Raw genomic sequence first — 24,718 nt, forward strand, 5'->3', positions numbered from 1 at the left:
TTCTTGAAAATATACGAGTATATTGGTCTATGTCCAAGGTCGAAACTGTGCATTCAACTATAAAAATGTTCTATATGCAGATATTTTCATCACTCCAGTCACTGCAGTCCTGAATGTGATCTTTACAGCGACTTTTAGGAATGCAGTCGCAGTCACTGAAGAAAACTGTAGTACATTTCCAGCCAAAACAGGGAGGACACTGCAAAGCTAAATAAAAAAAATGCAATCAATTCGATTTATTGAATCCTATAATTTACAATACTTTTTTTCTTCTAATATCCAATAAAATGGTAGGAAAATGATGTTGCACCTTTGGTAGCTACTAGCAGCAACAGATGTAAATAGCAAACAAAGCTTTAAAAAATAATGGTTACTAAAATACTGCATACATTTTTATTAATAGCTATTGTTGAGTGTGAAAGACCTGCCTCAGGAGCTGAGCAGCTGTAGGTGCTACCATTCATTTGGAGTTCTATTTTAAACCAGTACAATTTAATGGACAGCAAAGTCACCATTCTTCACTTTTGATCCTTGATAATGGGTGTTGACCACAGCAAGCTGAGTTCAATCCTGTCTTCATCCAGTATCTACTCATGCACCTGGAGCAGGAGATGCTAGACAGTGAGTAAGAACATGGTAGATTTTCCTCACTAGCATAGCGAGCTTAGGTCAACCATGATAAATGTTGAGCTGGCTTATTCAGTACATGGGATCTCCAGCGTCTGTATGGTTCTGCTCAAGAGGCTCCAGGCCATTCATGGTCTCAATAATCAATTTAAGAGTATGAACAATGTCTAAGGCAGCATATGGTTGCAAGATTGCAGATAAAAAAGGGGATGCTTAAAATGCTTCAGGAAATATTTAATTGCAGATGTTTAATGCAAATGTTTGTCTATAATTATAATAGTAATAAATAATGCTTGCATTTTATATAATGCCTTAGCATGGTACAGCTAATTTACATACCTCAATGTCCCACAAACAGCCATGAAGTGAATGACCAATTTTATTTGGGGGATTATCAGCCAGAAACTCCCTTTTCTTTTCAAATAATGCTATGGGATCTTTAATATTCAACTGAACAGGCAAATTGGATCTTGGTTTACTGAGTCATCTGATGGATGGCAACTCCAAAAATGGAACACACCAACAATGCATGGGAGTCAGCCTCAACTATGAGCTTGAAGTACTGATGTGGGGCTTGAACCCATAACCTGTCTCAGGCAAGAGTGCTACCACCTAAATCAGGCTGATAACCTGCTTTAACATTTGATGATAAATGTTTTAATTGAACTACAGTATTTGATAATTGAATAACACAGTGAACAAACAATCCTTTAAAATGGCTATATTACCTGATTCATCTGAACAGTCTCCACAGTCATTTTTTCCATTACATTTTTTGTCTATGTAAGTCCAGGATTTCTGGTCACTGCACAAGAAGACCAAGTTTTTAGGGAGGCTCATAGGTAGGTTGTCTGATCAGGAAAAAATCAAAACAATTTAATTTCTATAATTAACACAATTTCTATATTTTTTGTAGAAATCTCAAATGCACTTGCTGCCAAATAATTTGATTATTTTGGGTGCAAGCCTTCAATGTCCAGTGACTTGGGACATCCTTCTGACATGAAAGGCACTATATAAATGTAATTTGTTGTGGTGGTTAATATGCTCTTAGATAACAATGGGATCCATGTCACATTAAATGTAAGCAAAAGGAATTTAAGCAAGACATTTTCTTCCTCCTTTTTATTTTCCTGATAGTCTGGTGGCTGAGCACATTGAAGCTGTGCATCTAATCATTAAGGCTGCTGAGGACAAATATGGAGCCATCAACTGGTGTCATTTGTAAATTATTTGTTAAATGAAATGCAAACATCTAAAACAGTTGATGACTAATAAAATGTCACTCTGGTGTACTCTGGAAACTCAAATTAATGAAATACATTGTTATGTCATATAACAATAATAATCCTTGCATTTGATATAGCGCTTTTTACTATGTCTCAAAGTGCTTCACAGAATATACTGTAAAGTGAATTGACTGTATATTTGTGAGCGAAACATGGCAGCCAATTGCGCACAGCAGTGTCCCACAAACAGCGGGCATTGAAATGACCAATTTATTATTTTTTTGAGGGATTTATTATCAGGCGTGTGGAGTGAGGAAACTTGCCCAAGGTTTCGCCCTACTGGGAATCAAACCCAGGTCTCCCGCTTGCACGGTGAGTGCTCTAACCACTGAGCTACAGGGCTCCTATGTTCCCTGTCACACACAAATGCACAAGGCATATTTCTGGTCATTGCACAAGAAAACTACTATGTTCCAAGGGAAGGATTTACATAAAGTACTCAGCAAAAGAAATTTCTGTGTTTCCATGTTGTCCATTGCATAACTGCATAAATCAAACTATTTAGTGGCTTTCCAGGAGAGAAGGAAGCTGTTTAAACAAATAGTAGTACTTAACAAGCATAGCAACCAGAAAGCATTTGTTGAAATACACAGCACCTTTCTGTAGCTGACACATTATGTTGCCAGAGTGATACACTCATTTTCCCCAGATAACAATTGCAAACCATGCACACATTTAACAATGGCCTTTTGAAATTACCTGAGGATGACTTTAACTTCTCCTGCTTTTGACTCATTGCCAGAACCCATTAAGCATTTCCAATTCTGACGAAAGATCATACCCAAAACATTAATCTAGCTTTCACTTTCAGATGCTGATCGGTCTGCAGTGCAATTCCAACACATTCTGCTTTTGTTACAGATTTTCAGCAGTCCTGACTTTTCTTCTTTTTTAATCTGCTCAGTAACATTTTTATTCTTAGTTTCAAATATTACTACGAGTACAGTTTTAAGTATAGACCCATATACAGGGTATTCTCTTGTCACCTGAAGTAACTGATTTCTGGGTTCTTTCAAATGTGGACTGAAAAGCCTGAATAATTTACCGCGACCCTTCAACACACATCCTCATCAAATGTTGAGTTAAGAACAAGGATTTAACTCAATAAGCAATGACGTAGAACCATGATTTTCAGCACCTGCTTTTCTTGATGAAGCAGCTCTTACTTCCAGAGTGCAATTTTGCGCCAAAAGCATGAAAGTAGCAAATTTAGATCGGCCATGAAAGATACTGGTTATGTACTTTTACTGGAAGATATGATTATTTAATAAAAAGTATGTGTTCTTAATGTCCAGTAAGTGAAATTCTACAAAAAATGAAGCAAATTCAAATCATCCAGTAACCTTTCAAAGGAACCCCAGATTTTTTGGTGGTCAGCCCAATATCTGACACATGTGGTAACCCATCACCATGCACTCAAACCAGACATATGTATGTCATCTTCTCATGGAAATTTCCATGTGTCTGAAATGAAGTGTACACTCTCTCCCTGGAGGGACTCACCCTCTCTACCTAATTCAGAGAGTATAAAGTACAGGTTGACGTGAGTCATGGTTTGTAGACTCCAGAAGGTGTGTTTGGGTACGCTTGGAGTTAACCAATGAAAACCAAATATCTTGTGAATGAGAGCACTGTCTTATACATTTTTCTCTGCTTGTCTGGCTAGACCCACTGTTATGGTTTTGACTTGCAGGGTCAACAGGAGCTATGTGGGAAGAATTCCTGCTCCCAGTGATTGGTTTACCTTTCTAAGTCCTGCCAGTGAGCCAGCACAGCTGGTATGTCAGCAGCAGTGCCCTGGAGTATTGTGGACCTGCCTGGCTCAGGAACTGTACTACCAAGACTGCCACAGAGAGCTGACTCGATTCTAACATTACTTTGCCAAGCTCATCACCTTGGAGCACAGCTCATCTTTTTGCACCCCCCTCTCCCCACCCCGAGGAAAGTGCTATAGCTGTTTGCTAGTGTAAATGTAGAAACTCATGTAATCTACATACCACAGTATAGGTTTGCTTCATCCTCTCCATTACTGCAGTCCACTTTGCCGTTGCAAATCTGCGTAGACATAAGGCACGTTGTGCGATCATCACACAAGAAGCCGTTTCTGTCTGAGGTGGTTTTACATTGCCGGGTTACTGCAGCAAGACATAGACAGAATAAATGCCCATTGATTTGCATGCTGAGAAGCTGTCTTGTGTGAAGCTAACTATATAAATGCATGTTGTTATCATTACAGCACCAAGAGAAACTGTGTCTTACATCACATTACATGGAGAATCATGCATTAAAGGAACTGGGTTCCCAAATACAAGGAGCAATAATTATACACAGAATAGCAGAAGCAGTGTTGAGTGCAAGGCAGCAATCAAGTCTTAAATTACATGGTCATTTGAAGAATCAAGTCTTCTAATGACATTAGAACAAAGCTCAATGGATTTTCAACTATTATTTAAACCCAAAATAAGATTCAAAATCCTAAAAAAAATTTTTGTATATAATGTGCAATTCTTGTGTAAATTTATTGCACTGTGTTTTCTTGGGCAGACACTAGTTCAATGTGCTCAGTGTAGTTGAAGCAGAACAATGCTCACACTGAGGGATTAATGATTGACATCAGATTGAGATAATTATTGTGGGATAACCAAAGGTAAATTAATGGGAAGCAACACAGTTAGAATACAACAGATCACTATTGCTCCATTATCTGAATACTGATTATATTCCCTTGGCAACATACGAGTCAGACACAGACAACACAATCCAGCCTGCACCTCAGTGGTGATAACCAGGTGGAGTTACATGAGCCCAGGTTAGTTAGGGAATCAGAACCCAGCCTCACCCATAAAAATATTGATCTTTCCTGCTCCAATTCTCTTGGGTTATACTATCCTAAAGCCATGTTATCATGCTGGAGTTCAGTTCCACAGCTACTCTGGTACATTGCATAAATAGCTGGAATTGTGAACTAACAAAATATTTTTTTATTTCACATACAAACATCTTAAGCAGCAGAGAAAATATTTAAAAAATCGAACAAGAAATTGTTAGGTAGGTAGTATAAAGTGGCCACAGAGTGGTTTTGTACTTGATTCTCTGAGGAATGGGGAGCCAGTGAAGCCAGGCAAGCATGGGGGTGATTGGTTCGCGGAGCCTTGGGAGAGGACACGAGCTGCAGTGTTTGGAATAATCCACAGCTTGCAGAGGGAAGAGTTGGGAAGTACAGTTAGCAAGCAGTTGGCGCAGTCAAGGCAGGATGTGTTGAAAGCATGGATAAAGTTCTTGGCAGCCTGCGGTGAGAGGCAATGGCGGAGGCAGGCAATGTTGCGGAGGTGGGGAAAGGCGGAACGTGTCACAACACAAATGTGGAGCTTGAAGGATAGCCGAGGGTCGAACAGGACACCGAGGTTCCATATTTGCTCAGGAATTCCTAGGAACTCAATGATCTTGATGTGACAATACATATTTTAAACTTGTTTAATACATTTATATCTTATTATTGCATACTTAGCTGTTTGGGTGGTATCCCAAATATAATCCCACAAGTTATAGCAGCTGCAATTGCCCCAAAAATGAACAGGAGGAGAATTTCGATTAAAATGCATCTTCTGGTACAGCAGCTCCTGGAGTCTAATACAAATATTAGTTATTCATCTTTTAAACACTCGAGATCTGTGCACTTTAAATATTCAGAAATCAAAATAAGGTCTGTGTGAAAGATAATTGCAACTCAAATTATACCTGTCGTTCTTAATTGCTAAATGAATGTTATATGCACAAACAAAGCATTCAGTTAATTTCACTACACAAAATTAATACTGAAAGAGGAAGTCATGCCATCAGGATCCCATTTAAAGGTCAGCTACAATGAATTATGTCTAATTGCTGCATCCTTTTAATGTGTATTTTCTTTTTTTTGTTTAGCCAAAAACATAGATGAGATAATGGGAGGAGAGTGGTTGACCTGTGTTGATGTATAGTGTGAGCTGACAACATCAGTAATCACATCCACTGGGTACGGGCACTAACCCAGGAGGCAGCAGCAAGCTTTCAACTGAGGGTTCATTAAAGAAAACATATTCATGTTATAATTATGCAGATTTTTTTCTGGACACATTGTATATTATATAGAATATATATTTATATATGGGAATAGAGGGGTATAAGTGAGGGGAATAGGAGGGGTGACAGCTTTGTTGAGTGGTAACAGGGCAGACTGGTTGGGTCTAATTTCCTGTTTTGGTATTGTATCACTCTGTGCAACTATGTATCTATATAGGTGATGTCATCTGCAGGATTGGGGTCTATTTCCATATAAACAAGGATGACATTCTGCCTCTAACATCAACTCCAGGACCACTGCTGTTCTAATAATGTTCTAATTCCGGTCAGATGTCAACAATGTGCTATTACTGATGAATTCTCACATCACAGTGATAATTCTCACATCACACTGTTAATTCTAATATTGGTGACAATTCTCAAATCTCCAATGTGTGTTAAAATAAACCAATCTTCCTCAGTTGTGAAACAATTAACAAAATATTTTCTACCTTCCTGTTTATTGTGAGTTAAAGTGACTTGTGATCCGAAAAGAGAATCGTTATCAGGATTCACCACGTCCTATAAGGGAAGATAAACAATTCAGCACGTAGAAACAATAGCTTCTCCAATTAAATTTTAAGTGGCCTACCTGCTCTATATCTCACTGTCCAGCAATCCCCAAAATAAAATTGGTCATTCGCTTCATAGCTGTTTGTGGAACATTGCAACATGCAAATTCGCTGCCATATTGTCCCACAAAACACACGATCACTACACTTTATAGTATATTCTATGAAGCACTTTGGGATCATCCTCCAGATGTAAAAAAGACATTAAACCAAAGTAAGGCTTATTATTATAAAATTTTGCCTAAAAACCTACCTCTTTGACTGTACCTAAAGTCTTCTCCCCTTCCTTCCTCCCTCCCCTTTCTACCTCGCTTGGTGTCCAATCCGGGCTCTTTGTGGAGTCTCCAAGCTATTATACATGAAGGTGCTATGTAAATGCAAATTGTTGTTTCTTGTCTCTGAGGCAGTGTCAGCAGTCTCTGGTTCATGACCTACTAGGTCCTATTTACCCATTTAGTTCCAATGAGCCAAGCTGGCTGGTCTAATTTCAGGACTACAACAGAGCCATCTGGCTCAGAAATCAGAGACGATTGAGACTGCCTCAGATAGTGGGCTTGATTCCGACAAACCATTGCCAAGAACCAGCTCAGCTCCAAGGAGGCCCCACTAATAATAATAATCTTATTATTCCCACTTAGGAAGATAGTCACCAGTCACTGAAGTTAATTTCTAGAATCTGGTAATACTCCAAAAATTCTAACGATAATAGTTTGTTACGTACATAAATTCTAATAAAAAATTTGCAAAAACACTGAATGAGAAATTACTTTATCCTTCACAAAAAATTGCAATTCTAAAACATTATGTAAATACATTGAACTGAAGGTACTTTACCTTGGGTCTTGATGGATAGACTCTACTTGAACTCATTTCTCATGAATACGAATAGAGATGATCAGAAGTGTGGGAACAGATAACTGATGAGAAAATATAACACAAAATTCTTGATGAAAGTACTTCAGATGTGGGGAAGTTGGTGAGTTACTTGGTGACCTGCGACTCCAGCTGATTCCTTTGGAAAAATGTTGCTTTCATTCATCACCCAGCAACGAAGAAACTCAACAGATCACTTACCTGTACATTGTGATTAAAGACAAACACTGCCCCTCCTCCAGGAAGCTGAGGGTTAAACATTTCCAAATGATGTTTCTGCAATATATACATCTCTAACCTGAGATGTAGTACTGAGCAGTAACTTGCATTTAATGATATTAATACTGAGGAGCTATTGCAAGGATAAGCATCCTTTTTCAGTCGAATGCCAAAAAGTCCAGAATTTTTTTTAAAAAACAGATCAGGTACTGTTTTTTTTACATATTCAAGCAGTTTAGTCGCTATATCACCTGCAAGGATTATTTTGGAGATAACATATGATTTTTATTAATATAAACAATCATAAACAGAGATGTGTGGGGAAGGAAGCTTGCCTAAGGTTTCTCCCCGCTTGGGAATCAAACCCAAGTGTTCTAACCACAATGCTACAGGACTCAAGTTAGTGAAATGGGAACATTTACTCTCTCCCTGGAGTAAGGAAGAGAAAGAAAGGTGCATAGCTCTCACATGGTATTATCCTCTAAAATAGCCGAGATTGGGAATTAAGGGTGCAGTCACCATGACCCAATTAAACCTTGGCCCTTATAATAGTGATATGTTAATAAATTGAGAACTCCAGGTGTTAATACACTTTATTTTAGCAACAAATCCATTTGACTAGGTTTCCTTCACTTATTACAGTAAAATAAATAATCAGTCTCAGATGTTACATTTTTCATTTCAATCCATAATGAACAATGCACAAACTTTTTTTTAAACATAGAGTTAAACTCATAAACTTAAATGCAGAACCTTGCTATTTGTGCATTAGGTTATTACAGCACATTACCACAAACCTAAGAACAAAGATTTTCAAGTAATGCTTCAATATCTCCCACCATTTTATCCCCCGCCCCACCCCCAAGATAATCTTGCAAGGCCTGAGGGATATGTTTAATTTTACAGACCATTTTTAATATAAAATAATATTCCTTAAAAGCATATTACAGACAATATCCTGTAGTTTCCTCACAAAATACTCTAAAACGACACTTATTAACAGTGAAACAATACAAAAAGTTCTTTCTAGTCCATACACTTTTTATATGGCTATCAAGGACAACAACAACTTGCATTTATATAGAGCCCTTCACGCTGGGCGGTGTCCCAGAGCGCTTAACAATGGTGGAGCCCGATGCTGAGCCAGGGGGAGGGGGAAGGTGACCATAGGCACAGTTGAAGAGGAAAGTCTTCAGGTGCAACATGAAAATGGGGAAACAGAGGGCAAGGTGAGGGGATTGAGGGAGGGGGTTCCATAGCTTCAGAGCGTAGTGGCTAAAGGCACGGCCGCCGATGGTGAACAGCTGCATCAGGGTTGCAAGGCCAAAGGGAAAAGAGGTCTGTGGATGAGAGGGTATTTGTGAGGGTCTTGGGAGGAAGCCTTTTCCATAGGTGGAAAAGGATGGCGGAGGGATTGATGGAGGGGAGAGGGCTGCGAGAGAAGAGGGAGACGAGGAAATGGTCTGAGATGGCCTTGTCCGTGATGGATAGACGGGAGACATATAAGCCGTGGGTGATAACGAGGACAGCTTGGATCAACCACAAAATGAAATATTAAACAGTGAGGGAAATAGAATATTCCAAAATTATTTCAGACCTGGTGCAGAATGCCGTTGCTGTTTAAAATGTGGCAGAGTCCATCTCCAGGAATTTTTGAAACACCCTTGTATCAATGATGCAGTTGTTCCCAGTCTGATATTCACTTGTGCTTTGCTCTGAATTTAAGGCAGAGGTAAACGACTCACTCAAGCTGGCAGATAGGTAGATGTAGCTGCTCCTACATCAAAGGCAGCTACTCTAGAAGAGTAATAATTTGCTTCCGAAAGGCACCCCAAATAGTAATGTGGCTAAGCACTGACCAAAGAAAACATATCATTCACCTGGCATGGATTAAAGCATCAGCCATTGCTGGGACTGGTTCATGCTTAAACTAAAGTTTAACCAACTAAAACTGGATAGCTTGCCATTGAGAGCACTGTCTGCTGAGTAAAAGTCTCCAAGCTACAAGAATCACCAGGAGTTAGTAAAACATGTTCATTTATATACAGTATACACCACATCTGCAGTGCTCTCTCTGAAGTATTTTTAATGCTACATTATTGGCACACTGGATAGGAAAAAAATTAAACTGCTTTCCAGCAAGTATGTTAGATCACAATGTTGTGGATCGTGGATTGAAAAAGTGTGTCCAACTAATTTTCTGTTCAATGACTTTCAATGTTGGTGAAAGATTTTCTGGAATCATTCTAAAATGACCAATTATCAGAAGTATTAACAGTGGGATTTTATTTCAGATATTATTCATTTAGATAAACTTACACAAACTGTTCATCAACACTGTACAGTCCTTTGTAGCTTTATTGCCTGTCTCTAATAATCAAAGCTTTTTCATCTTACAGGTAAGGTGACAATTTGGAAAACAGGTAAAATTCTAATCAAGTTCATGCCTAAACTAAAGTTTAACCAGCTAAAATTGCATAGCTTGCCATTGAGAGCACTGTCTGCTGAGTAAAAGTCTCCAAACAAGAATCCACTTGGACTTAGTAAAACTCCTCCATTTATGTACAGTATACAGATCCCACTCCAATAAGAAGTACTGCAAGGAACTCCTCTACTATCCGTTATCCCTTCTTTACTCCTAGCAAATATTGCTGTTAATTAATACGGTTCAATACCTCAAGAAATAAGATACAATCACTGCATCTAATAAAACTGAATGGTCCATTTCAATAATGATGGTATAAAACACCATCCAATAAGTTGTACCATGAAGCAAGTCTTCAGCCATCTACAGAAATGTTCTTTTGTTGCCATCCCATGCAAATCCACACAAAGCGTAGAGCACTCTCTGAGATGACAGATAATGTATGAAAGAATTCAAGTCATTTACTTTTCCATGACGCAGATATCAGGATCAGTCATTCACTCCTTAATATTCAACAACAACTTCAGTAAATGGGCCTCAATAACCTGCTGAACTAAAAAAGAAAATTCTGAATTAGATTTCCTATTTAAAAAAAAGGGTTAGTTTGGTAATCAAAGTGTAATCAATGAACAAAGGCAAACAATTTTTGTTGGTCAGCCAGGAGCCTGGTGCATACAGAAACCCACCCCTAAACTTTTCAAAAGTAATGACAGTTACCAAAATAATAATAATCATTGCATTTGATACAGCATCTTATCACAATAGAATACATTAGAATATACTGCACAGAAACAGGCCATTTGGCCCAGTCATGCTGCACATGAGCCTCCTCTTGCCCTAAGTCTTCAAGCATAACCTTATTTTCCTTTCTCCCTCATATACCTTAAATACATCTATGCTATTTGCCTCAACAACTCCTTGTGGTAGCATGTTCCACATTCCCAATACTCTGTGTGAAGAAATTTCTTTTAACTTCCCTATTTGATCTATTTGTCACTACTTTATATTGATGGCCCCTGGTTTTGGTCTCCCCACAAGTGGAAACATCTTCCCTATGTCTACCCTATCAAAACCTTTCATCATTTTAAAGACCTCTATCAGGTCAACCTTTACCCTCCTCTTTTCAAGAGAAAAGAGTCCAAACATGTTCAGCCTTTCAGGTATATCATGTCGTTGATACGTCTTAAAATGCTGTGTGTTTCATATGTGCATGCAACCTATGCATGAAAATCTCCCTGTCTGAAATGGAATGTGCACTTTCTCCCTAGATGGACGCACTCTGCTTTCCTAATTCTGGAAAGTATTAGTTACAGGTTGGTAAGAGCTAAGGCTTGGAGACCCCAGATTGTGGTTGAGGTACTGCTATAGTTTAACTAGCTAAAACTGCATAGCTTCCAATTGAAAGCACTGTCTGACAAGCTTCCTACTGCTTTTCCAGTGAGCAACATGCTATCCATTAGGCTTGCAGGATTAACAGGAGCTGAGTGGGAGGAATCCCTGTTCCCAGTGACAAGCCCGTCCCCCAAGTCCTGTTGATGAGCCAGGCTGGCTGGTCTGGAGTTCTGAGGACCTGCCTTTGCACAGAAACTGGGCCACTAAGATGTCAGAGGGTTGACTCAATTCCACCATTCTGTTGCCAAGCTGCTCAGCTCCAAGCAAACCCCACTTTCCTCCTTCCCCAAGTGGACAGTTACTGGTTGGTCATTTAATATCAGACAAGCACAGTTTTGAGCCCTCATTAGGTGAGCTCTCCAACAGGAGCGCTCTGAGACACTACCCTGCATGGAGGGCGCTATATAAGTGCAAGTTGTTGTTGTGAATAGCAGATACTCCCTGTGAGTTTACTATATACTACATGACAATAAATAGATGCAAAACAGCACAGCAAATTTAACAAATAATTAAAAATATTACATGATTGAAGTTTTATTTTGAGTATATTCCATTTAGAAAAAATAATTTTCATGCTCTTAGGCAAGTTGAATTCAACACTTACCATTTTTAAAACCTAAGTTTACAGCCATATCCATCGCATTGAATCCTGAATCGGTTTCAGCAGTTGGGTCAGCACCATATTCTGCAGAAACAGGAGCAATAAACTATAGAATCATTAGGTAGTTTTATTCCTAATGAATTATCAGCACATTTTCAGAGAGTGTGTGTGTGTGTGTGTGTGTGTGTGTGTGTGAGGTGGGGAAGAGTGAGAGTAGATGTGGAGGAAAGGACAGATATAGATGGAGATTATAATGAAGTAAGATTCAGAAGGGTTCAATTTCCATCATAAAGTACTAGACCTAAGATTTGGAATTCTTTTTCAATTACCTGAGACCTAATGTTTCTCATGGACTTATCCTTAAGACCACTGTTTTAAAATGTAAGCTTGTGAACGATTTTGCAGAATTCTTCAATTCAATTTTATAGTGGAGCCCAATTATAATGTGGTGGGCTCACATGCAGAAACCCATCACTATACTTAAGAGTATCCAAAGCAAACTGAGAGTTCTATGCATCCCATCTACACATACAATACAAAATTACATTTGTAAAGCACATTTCATGTTGGGTGGACGGCCCACGTTGCTGGAAATTCCAAGGATGTTGATTGGAATGGAATGTGCACTCACTTCCAGGACAGTGACAGGCAAAAGTTGGTGTCCACTACAACTCTGGACTGAGGTCTCAGTACTTCTTAAGAGTGTCAATGTCAACAACAAATTACATTTGTAAAGCGCCTTTCATGTCAGGAGGATGTCCCAAGGCACTGGACAGTCAAGGATCTGCACACGAGTTGGTGATTGGGATCAAGAGGGGTGGAGGGTGGGGTGGGTAGGGATAGTAGGGCGACAGAAGGCACGGTCTTAGAGGAGGGTCTTGAGACGGGTCTTGAAGCAGGCAAGGGAGGGGGCAGACGATGGGACTGTGGGTGGAGGTGAGGATGGAGGCAGAGAGGTAATGTTGGGTATCAACTGCATACATGCGGAAGTTGACCCCATGTCTGCGGATGATGTCACCAAGAGGGAGCATGTAAATGTTGAAAAGCAGAGGGCCAAGGACAGAGCCCTGAGGGATGGCACACGTGACGGTGCAGGGGCTGGAGGAGAAGCGATTAGTGGGGACAAAGTGGAATCAATGATCAGATCTCTCACCTTTGACCCATTTGTAGACATGAGCCACTCAAGAAGAGCCTCAATATAGTTGGAATCCACAAAATCCTCACCTATAATGAGGCACGACAGGTGGTTTCACAGTGCATGCATACAGCTGGCCTGGAAGTTAGTTTTTTAATTAAGTGTGGGGAAGTAAAATGGCTGCCTTCCAGGACATCAGATCTTTGTTGATATCACTAACTGTGCGCTGGGTGCGTGTGGTGCAGTTGGTGCGTGTGGTGTGCAGGAAGTGATTGTGGTAACAATCTAATGACCGAGAAATCAGCTATTTTAACATGAGAGCCGGTCAGCACATTAAAAATATTTTATATTTATCTGGTATTATTTTTCTTTAATCTCTGCTCATGTCCTTCTGTCCTGCTTCACCAATTACATGCTACCTCATAGGTAGGGCTGCAGGTTTGGCATGGCATTGCTTGTCAAAAAACATGGAGCAGTTACAGTAAATTTAGTGAACGTCACTGGTTTACGAGGAAATGTTGGGAGAAGTCATCGGTATGGAAATTCAACTTTCCCTCTTCATCCTCCCAATTTCCAATGTCTAAATCGGAATGTGAAAAACCTTTATCTTAGAGTGCGGAAAGCAGCTGGGCTGTATGCAAGTGTCCGTGAGAACAGTTTGAATTTCCCACATTAACCTTGAGAGAGGCTGTCGCATGGCCTAACACAGCCCAGCCACTTCCCTGCTCAATTGAAGTAGGGAAGCAGCTGGGCTGTGTGAGCGCTTGTGCCAACCTCGCAAAAACAGTTTGAATTTCCTGCAATAATGTTGAGACAGGCCACCACTCGCTCAAGGTTAATTCGGGAAATATATGGTTTTGTCACGGACATTATCCGTAACATTTTTTCTGGCATGCCAAATCTGCAGTCCTCATAGTGTCTACAAAATAGCCATTACATCTTAAAATAATATTAACTGAGACATTTCCAATATAAGTTGCTATATGAGATGCATGTATTACAATCATTGTATTAGCTCACCCAGCAGGGTCTCCACACACTTTACATGATTCCCATGTACACCATACAGCAAAGGGGTCCCTCCATTCTGTAAGGAAAAGAAAGTAGCCATAGATATTCTAAATATGATAGAGAATATTAAATACACCTGGAGTATTGGAGGAAGGTCTAAAATGGATTGTTTCTAACAGATTCCTTAAATAAGAAATCCGAGTTGCGCAAATAGGAACTCCTTCCGGTCAGTGGAAGTACAGTATATCACACTGACCTGCACAACTCTGCTGCAAAGTGATGTGCCTCCAAGCAGAGTTCCTGTAGGGCGAAGGGAAAGGGAAGGAAAATCTAATACAATTCCTTACTAAGGAAATATCAAAAATGAGATCCTGATATTACTTACCCAGTCATACTCATTTACATCACATCCATGGTTGAGTAGCATTTTGACAATGTCTGCATAACCCTTACTGCTGGCCAGTGACAGTGCACTCTCTCTTCCATTTGCTAAAAGATGCGGATCACCTCCCTTTCAAAAGAACACAAATCTGCAGGTTCATTTCTAAGATACCAACAAGAGAAACTTGAACTGGTTTATAAATCAAGGCAAAACCACAAAATGTAACCATTCCACAATATAGAAAGGAATGACAAGAAAATAGCAAGTTGATGTTCGGCAAGAAGGGAATCCCTCTAATAATAAATTCCCTCTACATACCGATTATGCAGGGTATATTTTGTTCAATATTGTTTTTACACAAGTCTCAGGCTCCTCCCTATCCCCATTAAGCAATTATGTTTTAACCCACCCACAATTAGTGGGGAAAAAAGGCATTTAACCAAACATACTCTGTAATTAGAATACTATGAAGTAAATGCAAGTCATCCTGTTGTATCATTTTGACTGAAACGGATATGTGCAACTTTCCACTGGGAAGTTATGATATATCAGTAAACATTTCTAAATTTATAATAATCCTTGCATTTGATATAGCACCTTATCATGTCATTGAGATGTCATAAAGCCCTTCACAGAATATACTGTAAAGTGGACTGAATGTATTTTGTGGGCAAAATGCAGCAGCCAATTGCATACAGCAATTAATGTGACTCAAATTGATGTCACTCATTCCACACAAAGAATTCACACCACCAATGAAAAAGAATAGTGATGGACGGGTGGAATTGTTGGATCAGTGGTCTTGCAAGGTTAGTTTCATTGCATTTAAGTGCGTACAGAGCAGAGTGAAAGGTGGTTTCAAAGCAAGAGGCTGCTCTAGCAGACATTCATTGGATTAGTAATGAGCAGGTCAACTACCTACCCTCTCAAGTTTTCACACAGAATACTTAGGATATGGAATAACCTGCCTGGAGCAGTGTTTGAGGCAGAATCCAATTTAGCTTTCCAAAGAGAACCAGATAGATATCTCAAAAGGAGTGAACTACAAGGGTATGGGGGGAAAGGCAGGTGAATGGGCCTGTAAGAATTGCTCTTTTCAAAAGTCAGCACAGACCAAAGGCCAAATGGCCTTCTTCTGTGCTATACATTTCTATAGTTCTTTGGTTCTGGTAGAGATTGATGCACAATGCACAAAAACCATAAAGAAAATCAAGACTTTTTAATGTTTATATATTAAAAAAAGTACTTCTTTGGAAGCCAGCCGTCCAGACAGACACCAATACCTGGTAGCGCCGAGCATGATCCACAATATTTTACTTTCAGAACAATAGCATATTTATTCTAATGTAATATTGTAGAGTGTTTACCCTGGACCAAAACTTTCAGGTTCAAACAACCTTGAGCTGAGGAAAATAACTAAGGTAATATTCTGTTCCCCCAACATCAACACAGAATCCGCAGGTTTAGTCACAGTTGTCACATTAGTTCTCATTTGTCGCCTCCATTTCATAGAGCTTCTGAACAGGTCACTGTCATACGACTTCAATGTAAGAAAATTTAGAAGCTTAATACATCTCCACTGTCTATTGTACCCATTTCAAATAGAGAAACTGTGTGAAACTTCTTCAATTTGCTTGTTTCTTTCATTTACTCAGTTCCAGTCATTTGATACTGAAGGAATTAATTCAATTAAATAGTTAAGAGCATAAAGTTCATAAACCTTACATTCTGTAGCAGAAACTCCACCACTGCAATCTGTCCATGAGCTGCTGCCCACATCAGTGGAGTAAAGCCTTGCTCATCTTGCATATTTATCAGATTATCTAGAAATGTAATAAAACAGAGATCACTCAGATCTAAGACTAGGTAATAGTTCTCCTCGATTCCCGTGGAGTTCAACAATTTCTGCACCTTATTTCAATAAATGTACTCTGCAGCAAGTCACACATTAACATTACTACTGGATTCCTAATTAGAAGGTGTCAGAATAACAGCGCTTTAAACTTCAGTTAACAACTCACCTTGTTCTATACGGCTTGCCAAAAAAAGCAGCTCTCCTTGCGCTGCCAACTGATGTACAGAGAGTGCTGTGAAACACAGATAACAGTAACAAGTGTAAATTACTCAACCAAGCAGGAGATAGTTCAGGAACAGAACAAGTTGTGGAGTCCTGTAGCTCAGTGGTTAGAGCACTCGCTTTGCAAGCGAGAGACCCGAGTTCAATTCCAGGCAGGGCGAAACCTTGGGCAAGTTTCCTTACTCCACACACCTAATAATAATCCCTCCAAAAACCAAAAACAATAATAAATTGGTCATTTTCAATCTATGACTGTTTGTGGGACATTGCTGTGCGCAATTGACTGCCGCGTTCGCCCACAAATATACAGTCAATTCACTTTACAGTGTGTTCTGTGAAGCGCTTTGGGACGTCCTCCCGACGTGAAAAGCGCTATATCAAAATGCAAGGATTATTATTATTAAATACATTACCACAAAGGGGAAAGGTAGGGGATCCAAACCTCCTTGGATGACTAAGGAAATTGGGATTAAAATACAACAGAAAAAGGAGGCTTATGATAAATGTCAGGTCTAAAATACAGAAGGTAATCAAATAGAATATAGAAAGTACAGAGGAGAACTGAAAAAGCAAATAAGAGAGGCAAAGAGATTGCATGAGAAAAATTAGTGGGTAACATAAAAGGGAACCCTAAGGTATTTTATAAGCATATAAAGAATAAAAGGTTAGTCAAAGGTAGAGAGGGGCCAATTAGTGACCAAAGAGGAAATCTTCGTGTGAATGCAGAGGGCATGGCTGAATGAGTACTTTGCATCTGTCTTCACAAAAGAAGCCAGTGCCACAGTATCAAAAGAGAGGGCAGAGAAATTGGATAGGATAAGAATAAACAGAAAGGAGATACTAAAAGGTTGATGCTGCTCAAGATAGATAAGTCACCCGGTCCAGACAAGATGCATCCTAGGTTATTGAGGGAAGTAAGGATGGAAACAGTGGAGGCTCTGGCCACAATCTTGGTAGTGCCAGAGGACTGGAGGGTTGCAAATATTACTCTCCTGTACAGAAAGGGGCAGAAGGATAATCCCGGGAACTACAGCCTAATGTCAGCAGTGGGGAAACTTCCAGAGACTATAATCCGGGACAAAAATTAATTTTCACTTAGAAAAATATGGGTTAATAAACAACAGCCAACTTAGATTCATTAAAGGCAAATCATGTCTTACAAACCTGCTAAGAGTTTTTTTGATGAAGTAACGGAAAGGGTGGTTGAAGATAGTACAGTTGATGTAGTTTATATGGATTTTCAAAAGGCGTTTGATAAAGTGCCACATAAGTGACTTGTAAGCAAAATAGAAGCCTAGGGTATTAAAGGACAGCATGGATACAGAACAACAAGATTTCATTTATAGAGCGTCTTTCATGTCGGGAGGACGTCCCAAGGCGCTAGACAGTTGGGTCGGGAAACAGAAAGCAGAGAGTGGCAGTGAACGGTTGTTTTTAATGACTGGAGGGAAGTATGCAGTGGTGTCCCCCAGGGGTCGGTATTGGGAACCTTGCTCCCTTTGATCTATATAAATGACCTGGACTTGGGTACAGGGAGTGCAATTTCCAAGTTTGCAGGTGATACTAAGCTAAGAAGAGTAGTAAACGGTGAGGAAGATAGTAGCAGACTGCAAAAGGACATACACAGACTGGTAAAGTGGGCAGACATGTGGCAGATGAAGTTTAATGTGGAGAAATGCGAAGTGATGCATTTTGGGAGGAAGAATGAGCAGAGGCAATATAAGCTGATGGTACAATCTTAAAGGGGGTAAAGGAACAGAGAGACCTGGGGGTTGTATAAGTAAATATTTGAAGGTGGCAGGACTGGTAGATAAAGCTGTTTAAATAAAGCATACGGGATACTAGGCTTCATAAATAGGGGCATAGAATACAAAAGTCAGGAAGTTATGATGAACTTTTATAAAACACCGGTTAGGCCTCAGCGAGAGTACTGGGTTCAGTTCTGGGCACCACCACCGCGCTTTAGGAGGGATGTCAAGGCATTGGAGAGGATGCAAAGGGGATTTACTAGGATGGTACCAGGAATGAGGGACTTCAGTTATGAGGAGAGGATAGAGAAGCGAGGATTATTCTCCTATGAGCTGAGAAGGTTAAGAGGAGACTTAACAGAAGTTTTCAAAATTATGGGGGGGATTCGATAGGGTGAACAAGGAGAAACTATTTCCAATGGCGGGTGGGTTGGTAACCCGAGGACACAGACTTAAAATAGTTGTTAAGAGACAGAGGGGAGGTGAGGAGACATTTTTTCACACAGCGAGTTGTTCGGATCTGGAATGCATTGCCTGAAAGGGTGGTGGAAGCCAATTTGATAACAACTTTTAAGAGAGAAGCAGATAATTATTTGGGGGGGACAAGTTTGCAAGGGTATTGGGAGAACATGGGGGAGTGGGATTGATTTGGATAGCTCTTTTCAAAGAAAAGTATAATTCTGTGCTGTATAATTCTATGATTCTAATGTAACTTATTCTATGCCGTGATAATGCAGTGCTGAATGCAAGAAAACATTATCTTAAGAACAGGTCTTTCTTTAGTAGGATGATGATGATACCAGTTCGGATACTATACTACTGTAACTAGTGGCTCTCTCTTCTCCCTCCTAAAAGTTATTTAATTCACCTCTACATTTCTCTCCTATCCCAGCTGAAACCCTTATTCACACCTTTGTCACGTCCCGGCTGGACTATTCCAATGCCCCCCTCGCTCGTGTGCACCCCTGCTCCACCATACACAAAATACAATTAATCCCAAACACTGCCGCCCAGGTACTCACCTGCACAAAATTTCATACCCCAATCATACCAGTGCTTGCCAGCCTCCACTGGCTCCCAATTACCGAATGGGTCAATTTTAAGATCCTCTCACTCCTTTTCAAATCCCTTCATGCCTACACACCTCCCTAACTATCCAATCTGCTTACCCCCTACTCCACCACCCACTACCTCTGCTCGGTGAGCTCCGGCCTCCTGTTAGTTCCTAGTCTCCTCCACCATCGGTGGCTGCAGCTTCAGCTACTATGCCCCGAAACGGTGGAACTCTCTCCCTCAATCTCTCCGACTTGATCCCACCCACCCCACTTTCAAATCCCACCTAAAGACCTTCCTTTTCGATCATGCTTATAACAGCAACAACTTGCATTTATAGAGTGCCCTTTTTCCAGTGTAGCGTCCCAGAGCACTTTGATCACATGGAGACAAATTACTATTCAATCACGCAATGGCACGACAATAAATTAGATTCAGCATCTCACTGATGAGCACTGAGACATGCTCTAATCCAATAGATTCTTCATTCTACAAATGAACAGTCACCAATGTTGATCTGTAAAGTGAACACTAGTTATACTGATTGCACTACATTCTGGCTCTTTATAAGACAACATTAGCCAAGAACATTTCACTACAAAATAATGCTTGAAATAATAAAATGAAAATAATAATCCTTGTATTTGACATAGTGCTGGAGGATATCTCAAAGCATTGAACATGATTTACTGTAAAGTGTAGTGACTGTGTATTTTGTAGGCAAAACGCCAGCCAATTTGCACACAGAAATGTCCCACAAACAGCCATGAAATGAATGACAAATTTTATCTGTGGGATTATTTGCTAGGATATCAGAAGAAAACTCCCTTCTCTTTTCAAGTAGTGCCATGGGATCTTCAATTTCAACCTAAACAGGCAGACCAGACAGAGCTCGGTTTAACATCTCATCCGAAGGATGAAAAAATAAAATATTGTTCAATAATGTAAACCTCAATCAGTTTATTTTATGCAGCATGAAAATTATCTACCAAAGTGCTGAGTGGCAGGAAACAGATTAATGTCACCTTACTTCATAGGATGAGTTCTATCTCCAGGCTGTTCTGTGAAGGATAGTGGCCAATAGAGGGCAGTGGTTTCTCCAGAAAAGTGGGGGAGTGGATGAGAGAAAGGAAGGGCAGGTCAGCACAGTGCATTAGTGTGTACATGTTGGCAGCTGACTCAATGGCACTGGCACTAACTTATGTACCTCCACTCCCGCCAGGAGACTGGTATGTGGCCAAGAAAGACCTTATAGTGAGGAAGAATTTTAAAAAATAGAAACTTAAAACATGTAGAAGAATGTCTTCCTTCTCGTCAGAAACAATTTAGCATATATAACTATCTAGTCTTCATTTAGTCAAGCAATAAACAATCTCCATTATTTTCAGTTTTCTGGGTCCATTGAATACATCCTGTACCAGATGATATCAGACTTACAGTGCAAGAGTAAAGGTGTTGCTGAGACCTCATTTCCACGATGCTTATTGGTTAGAGTGGTTGACTGCTTAACAGGTGAGAAATGTTTGGTTATAGATGGCGTGTAGACGTGTCTAACTTGAATTCCAGGAGAAGGAGACGTGTGGATGTTGCACTCAGCTGTAATCAACAGAATATTTCTACATGACATATGACATTTATACATACAGTATTTCAGAAGCCAATCACTATACTGCACAGGGTATGAGTTGACAGGCAAAGAGTGACAAAGCAGCAATTCAATTGAATGGTTCAGTACTTAAAAACCATATGATTGAAGCTTAAATATTTTATGAGCAGAAATACTTTAAAATTAAATTGTTGCCTGATATACAAATTAAGTTTATTTTTATACTTACCTTACCAATAAAAGAACAAGACAGCATCAGTAAAATATAGATGATTGTCATAGGTGAAAGATTAATAAGGACAGTCTAGAATTTGAAGGTACATAACATTGTATAATTATCACCAAAACATTCTATACACAGCAAGAACAAGAAAATAATTAAATTGATTGCAATTGGATAATAGATATGTATTATTAAGGAAATTGCTGGCAGTATTTAGCATATAAAATGCACATATATTACTTACCTTTGAATAATACAGAAGCCACTTCTAGGTCAGAGTTTACCTGATCCTGAATGTTTTTACTGTCCTCTTCATTCAGCGACTTTACAAATCGAGAGCACACGTTCATATCAAACCTATTGGGCAGGACAAATTTCATTCCCATGGCAACATTCTGAGAGGAACCATCTTCTTCATTTAGGTCAGTACGTGGTTCTACTTTGATGTAAGGAATTCCAGAAAAGGAAGAATTGTTGTCATTCGGATCTCCAGTTGACTGAATTTCAAAGTTTGGATTTTCAACTGAGGCCATCATTGCTCCACTCACTTAGTGCAATCTGCTACTCCATCCATTGGTACAGTAATGAATTACAGCAGGTAGATCAAGTCAGCCACTTTTGAATACACAAAATTAAGCCTGGAAATATACACATAAATATAACTATCATAAGTCATAATCCCTATCATAATAATAATCCCTCCAAAAAACCCAAAACAATAATTAAATTGGTCATTTTCAATCTACGACTGTTTGTGGGACATTGCTGTGCGCAATTGGCTGCCGCGTTCGCCCACAAATATACAGTCAATTCACTTTACAGTGTGTTCTGTGAAGCGCTTTGGGACGTCCTCTTGACGTGAAAAGCGCTATATCAAATGCAAGGATTATTATTATTATTATTATATAAGCCAATTATGTACCTTCTTATACATGGCCAATTTTTATGATGAAGTTATTTGATGGATTATGGTTTATATGTATTCATTGTTTATATGCATTCCTATTTTTTCAACAGGATAAAAAGAATCGAACACATTCAGGAAAGGGAATGAGAAAATTGTATATTAAGTGAACTGTAATACACGATTCTGGATAATCCAGTAATGCGCCAGCTTCCCCAGCTCCACCATCACCCAAACCTGATGTCCTCATCCTTTTACCGACATTAAACCTTACATGCCAACCATCACTGTTCTCTCCAGACTTCACATCTCCCAACAGATTGTTTTCTAGATCCTCATCTACAAATACCTTCACTTTTGCATAGCTTTACACTTCCCTACTCTTGTGATGTTGTCCAATCTCAATCTTTTTAATAATACTTTCAGTCACAAATACACATACATGCATTCTGTGCAGCTATTATTGTCTAATAATACCCTCTGAAAATTTCGCCTGTTGTGCATTCCTCATCCACTCCGACTCACCATCAATGGCTGATGATACCCCACCCCTTATTGGTCTTCAAAAGCAGCACAATAATCTACCTCTTTGACCGCTCTGGTCACCTTTCTTGGGGTCAGTGCATCATTTCTATAAAGCATACCGAGAAGTTACTTGGCATAAAGAGAGCTACATAAATGCAACTTGTTGTAATGCAATGCACAATATCATCTATTCACCACTGTTTGTGGGAACCTGCTGTGCGCACTTGGCTGTTGAGTTTCGCCCACAAAATATACAATCAATTCACCTTACAGTATATTCTATGAAGCGTTTTGAGACATCTCAAAGACGTGATAAGGTGCTATATCAAATGCAATTATTATTATCATCTAGTAAACACAGATTGTGGCAATTCTGAATTTGCTTAGAACAGAACAACAAATTGCATTTATATAGTGTCTTTCATGTCGGGAGGATGTCTGTAATACAGTACTCTTCATTCCCATCACTTAACACAAACCAGCACATGTCACCACACTTATTATTTTCTAAAGCATTTAATATCAAAATGTCTGGAGAGAGTCACCATCATTAAGAATGGTAGATTGCAGATATATTTAATTATTTGGGGATATATTTAAGTATGCAGAGCTATGGGGAGAGCGCGGGGGAGTGGGATTGATTTGGAGAGCTCTTTTCAAAGAGCCGGCACGGACACGATGGGGCGAATGGCCTCCTTCTGTGCTGTATAATTCTATGACTTTATGATTTCCATATGGTAGGTCCTTATTTTTTTCCAGTAGGCTGCATGCAAATAAGCTGTGCTTTCAAAAGCAAAACGAATAGCATTTGTCACGTCGCGTTTTTGAAATGTTTCCATAACACACAGACAGTGCAAACACTCGTGTTGTCAATGCAGAATTGTGGAGTCCTGTAGCTCAGTGGTTAGAGCACTCGCTTTGCAAGTGAGAGACCTGAGTTCAATTCCAGGCACAGGGCGAAACCTTGGGCAAGTTTCCTTACTCCACACAGAGCCTAATAATAATCCCTCCAAAACCAAAAACAATAATAAATTGGTCATTTTCAATCCACGACTGTTTGTGGGACATTGCTGTGCGCAATTGGCTGCCGCGTTCGCCCACAAATATACAGTCAGTTCACTTTACAGTATATTCTGCGAAGCGCTTTGGGACGTCCTCCCGACGTGAAAAGCGCTATATCAAATGCAAGGATTATTATTATTATTAACAGCAAATGCATTTCAGGAGTGGCAATTTACACTCAAAAGTGGGGTAGAGTGAAAGCCCATTTAAACAGGTTGGGCCACAGAATCGAAGGCACGAACATAGATCCTATTTTGTTCAACCAAAACAGTGCTTTGGTGGCGCATTCACCAAAACCCGTTACCCAAGACCAGGTCAGGAGTCCCGGACTTGTCAGCCTGGACCAGAAATATTCATTTGACATATTTTTGGTTGAATGATCAAAAAAAAAACGGAAATACCCTCTCTGATGAGCTTTGTCCTCGATAACAAACACGGGGCTGTGAGTCTTATCGCCGGTACTCGGCGCGGGTTAAACCTCTCTCCTTTGGCTGCCAATGGAGACGGCTTCGCAATGGTGACCGGCGCTGCTCTGCCGGACCTTCGCGGCGAAGCCCAGTGTCTACACACAAGCGTTACCGCAGGTAAACATTCCCACCTTCAGCGCTTCTCCTCAGACCGCCCGCCCGCCCGCCCCCGGAAACGCCACCCGCGCGTTCGCCAATGACGAACAGCTCGTCCAAATAACGGCGCCGCTCGCTCACAGACACGGTCGGTTCACTCGGTGCCCCGCGGTCCGGAACGGCGGCCGTAACCGAGAGAAACCTGTCCCGGCCGCTGCGACACCCCCGGCGTGACGATGGCGGCCGGGGACGAGGCGCGGCTCAGGATCGACGTGACGTAGCGCTGGCTCCGGCCGCCATGTTTGTGCGGGGCATTTTCAGAACGTCCCTTCC

General features: G+C 40.1%; 2 protein-coding genes across 4 annotated transcripts; both read right to left on the reverse strand.

Annotated features, from left to right (window-relative positions):
• Positions 1-7,500, reverse strand: LOC103182707 (low-density lipoprotein receptor class A domain-containing protein 1-like). Its single transcript, XM_007899806.2, has 6 exons — positions 7,421-7,500; positions 6,467-6,536; positions 5,421-5,543; positions 3,914-4,051; positions 1,356-1,478; positions 1-207 (listed from the first exon to the last, which is right to left on the reverse strand). The coding sequence occupies exons 1-6, from the start codon at positions 7,454-7,456 to the stop codon at positions 71-73; spliced, it is 627 nt and encodes a 208-aa protein (XP_007897997.1). The 5' UTR covers positions 7,457-7,500; the 3' UTR covers positions 1-70.
• A 735-nt stretch (positions 7,501-8,235) lies between these two features.
• On the reverse strand, positions 8,236-24,452 carry ankra2 (ankyrin repeat, family A (RFXANK-like), 2). Of its 3 annotated transcripts, XM_007899802.2 has the most exons (11): positions 24,224-24,451; positions 22,761-22,866; positions 21,576-21,969; positions 20,940-21,098; positions 16,646-16,711; positions 16,350-16,447; positions 14,628-14,753; positions 14,252-14,318; positions 12,100-12,180; positions 10,569-10,656; positions 8,236-9,393 (listed from the first exon to the last, which is right to left on the reverse strand). In XM_007899802.2, the coding sequence occupies exons 3-10, from the start codon at positions 21,865-21,867 to the stop codon at positions 10,601-10,603; spliced, it is 945 nt and encodes a 314-aa protein (XP_007897993.1). In that variant the 5' UTR covers positions 21,868-21,969; positions 22,761-22,866; positions 24,224-24,451; the 3' UTR covers positions 8,236-9,393; positions 10,569-10,600. The 3 variants fall into 3 exon arrangements, with proteins under 3 accessions (XP_007897993.1, XP_007897995.1, XP_007897994.1); XM_007899804.2 differs by lacking the exon at positions 22,761-22,866 and having other exon boundaries at positions 24,421-24,452; XM_007899803.2 differs by lacking the exon at positions 22,761-22,866.
• Positions 24,453-24,718: the final 266 nt, after the last annotated feature.

Source organism: Callorhinchus milii, unplaced genomic scaffold, assembly GCF_018977255.1.
Source record: "Callorhinchus milii isolate IMCB2004 unplaced genomic scaffold, IMCB_Cmil_1.0 Scaffold1, whole genome shotgun sequence".
Taxonomy (NCBI): Eukaryota; Metazoa; Chordata; class Chondrichthyes; order Chimaeriformes; family Callorhinchidae; genus Callorhinchus; species Callorhinchus milii.

What these genes read in the sequence shown, in the direction of transcription:
- LOC103182707 (XM_007899806.2), bottom strand. Translation starts at nt 7,456, where the DNA reads ATGAGTTCAAGTAGAGTCTATCCATCAAGACCCAAG. An exon ending in AACTCACAATAAACAGGAAG is followed by an intron (nt 5,544 to 6,466) that starts GTAGAAAATATT and finishes TATTTGTATTAG; the next exon opens with ACTCCAGGAGCTGCTGTACC. An exon ending in AGACTGTTCAGATGAATCAG is followed by an intron (nt 208 to 1,355) that starts GTAATATAGCCA and finishes TTTTTTATTTAG; the next exon opens with CTTTGCAGTGTCCTCCCTGT.
- ankra2 (XM_007899804.2), bottom strand. Translation starts at nt 21,867, where the DNA reads ATGATGGCCTCAGTTGAAAATCCAAACTTTGAAATTCAGTCAACTGGA. An exon ending in AACACCTTTACTCTTGCACT is followed by an intron (nt 16,712 to 20,939) that starts GTAAGTCTGATA and finishes TGTGTTTCACAG; the next exon opens with CACTCTCTGTACATCAGTTG. An exon ending in ATGTAAATGAGTATGACTGG is followed by an intron (nt 14,319 to 14,627) that starts GTAAGTAATATC and finishes TTTTCCTTACAG; the next exon opens with AATGGAGGGACCCCTTTGCT.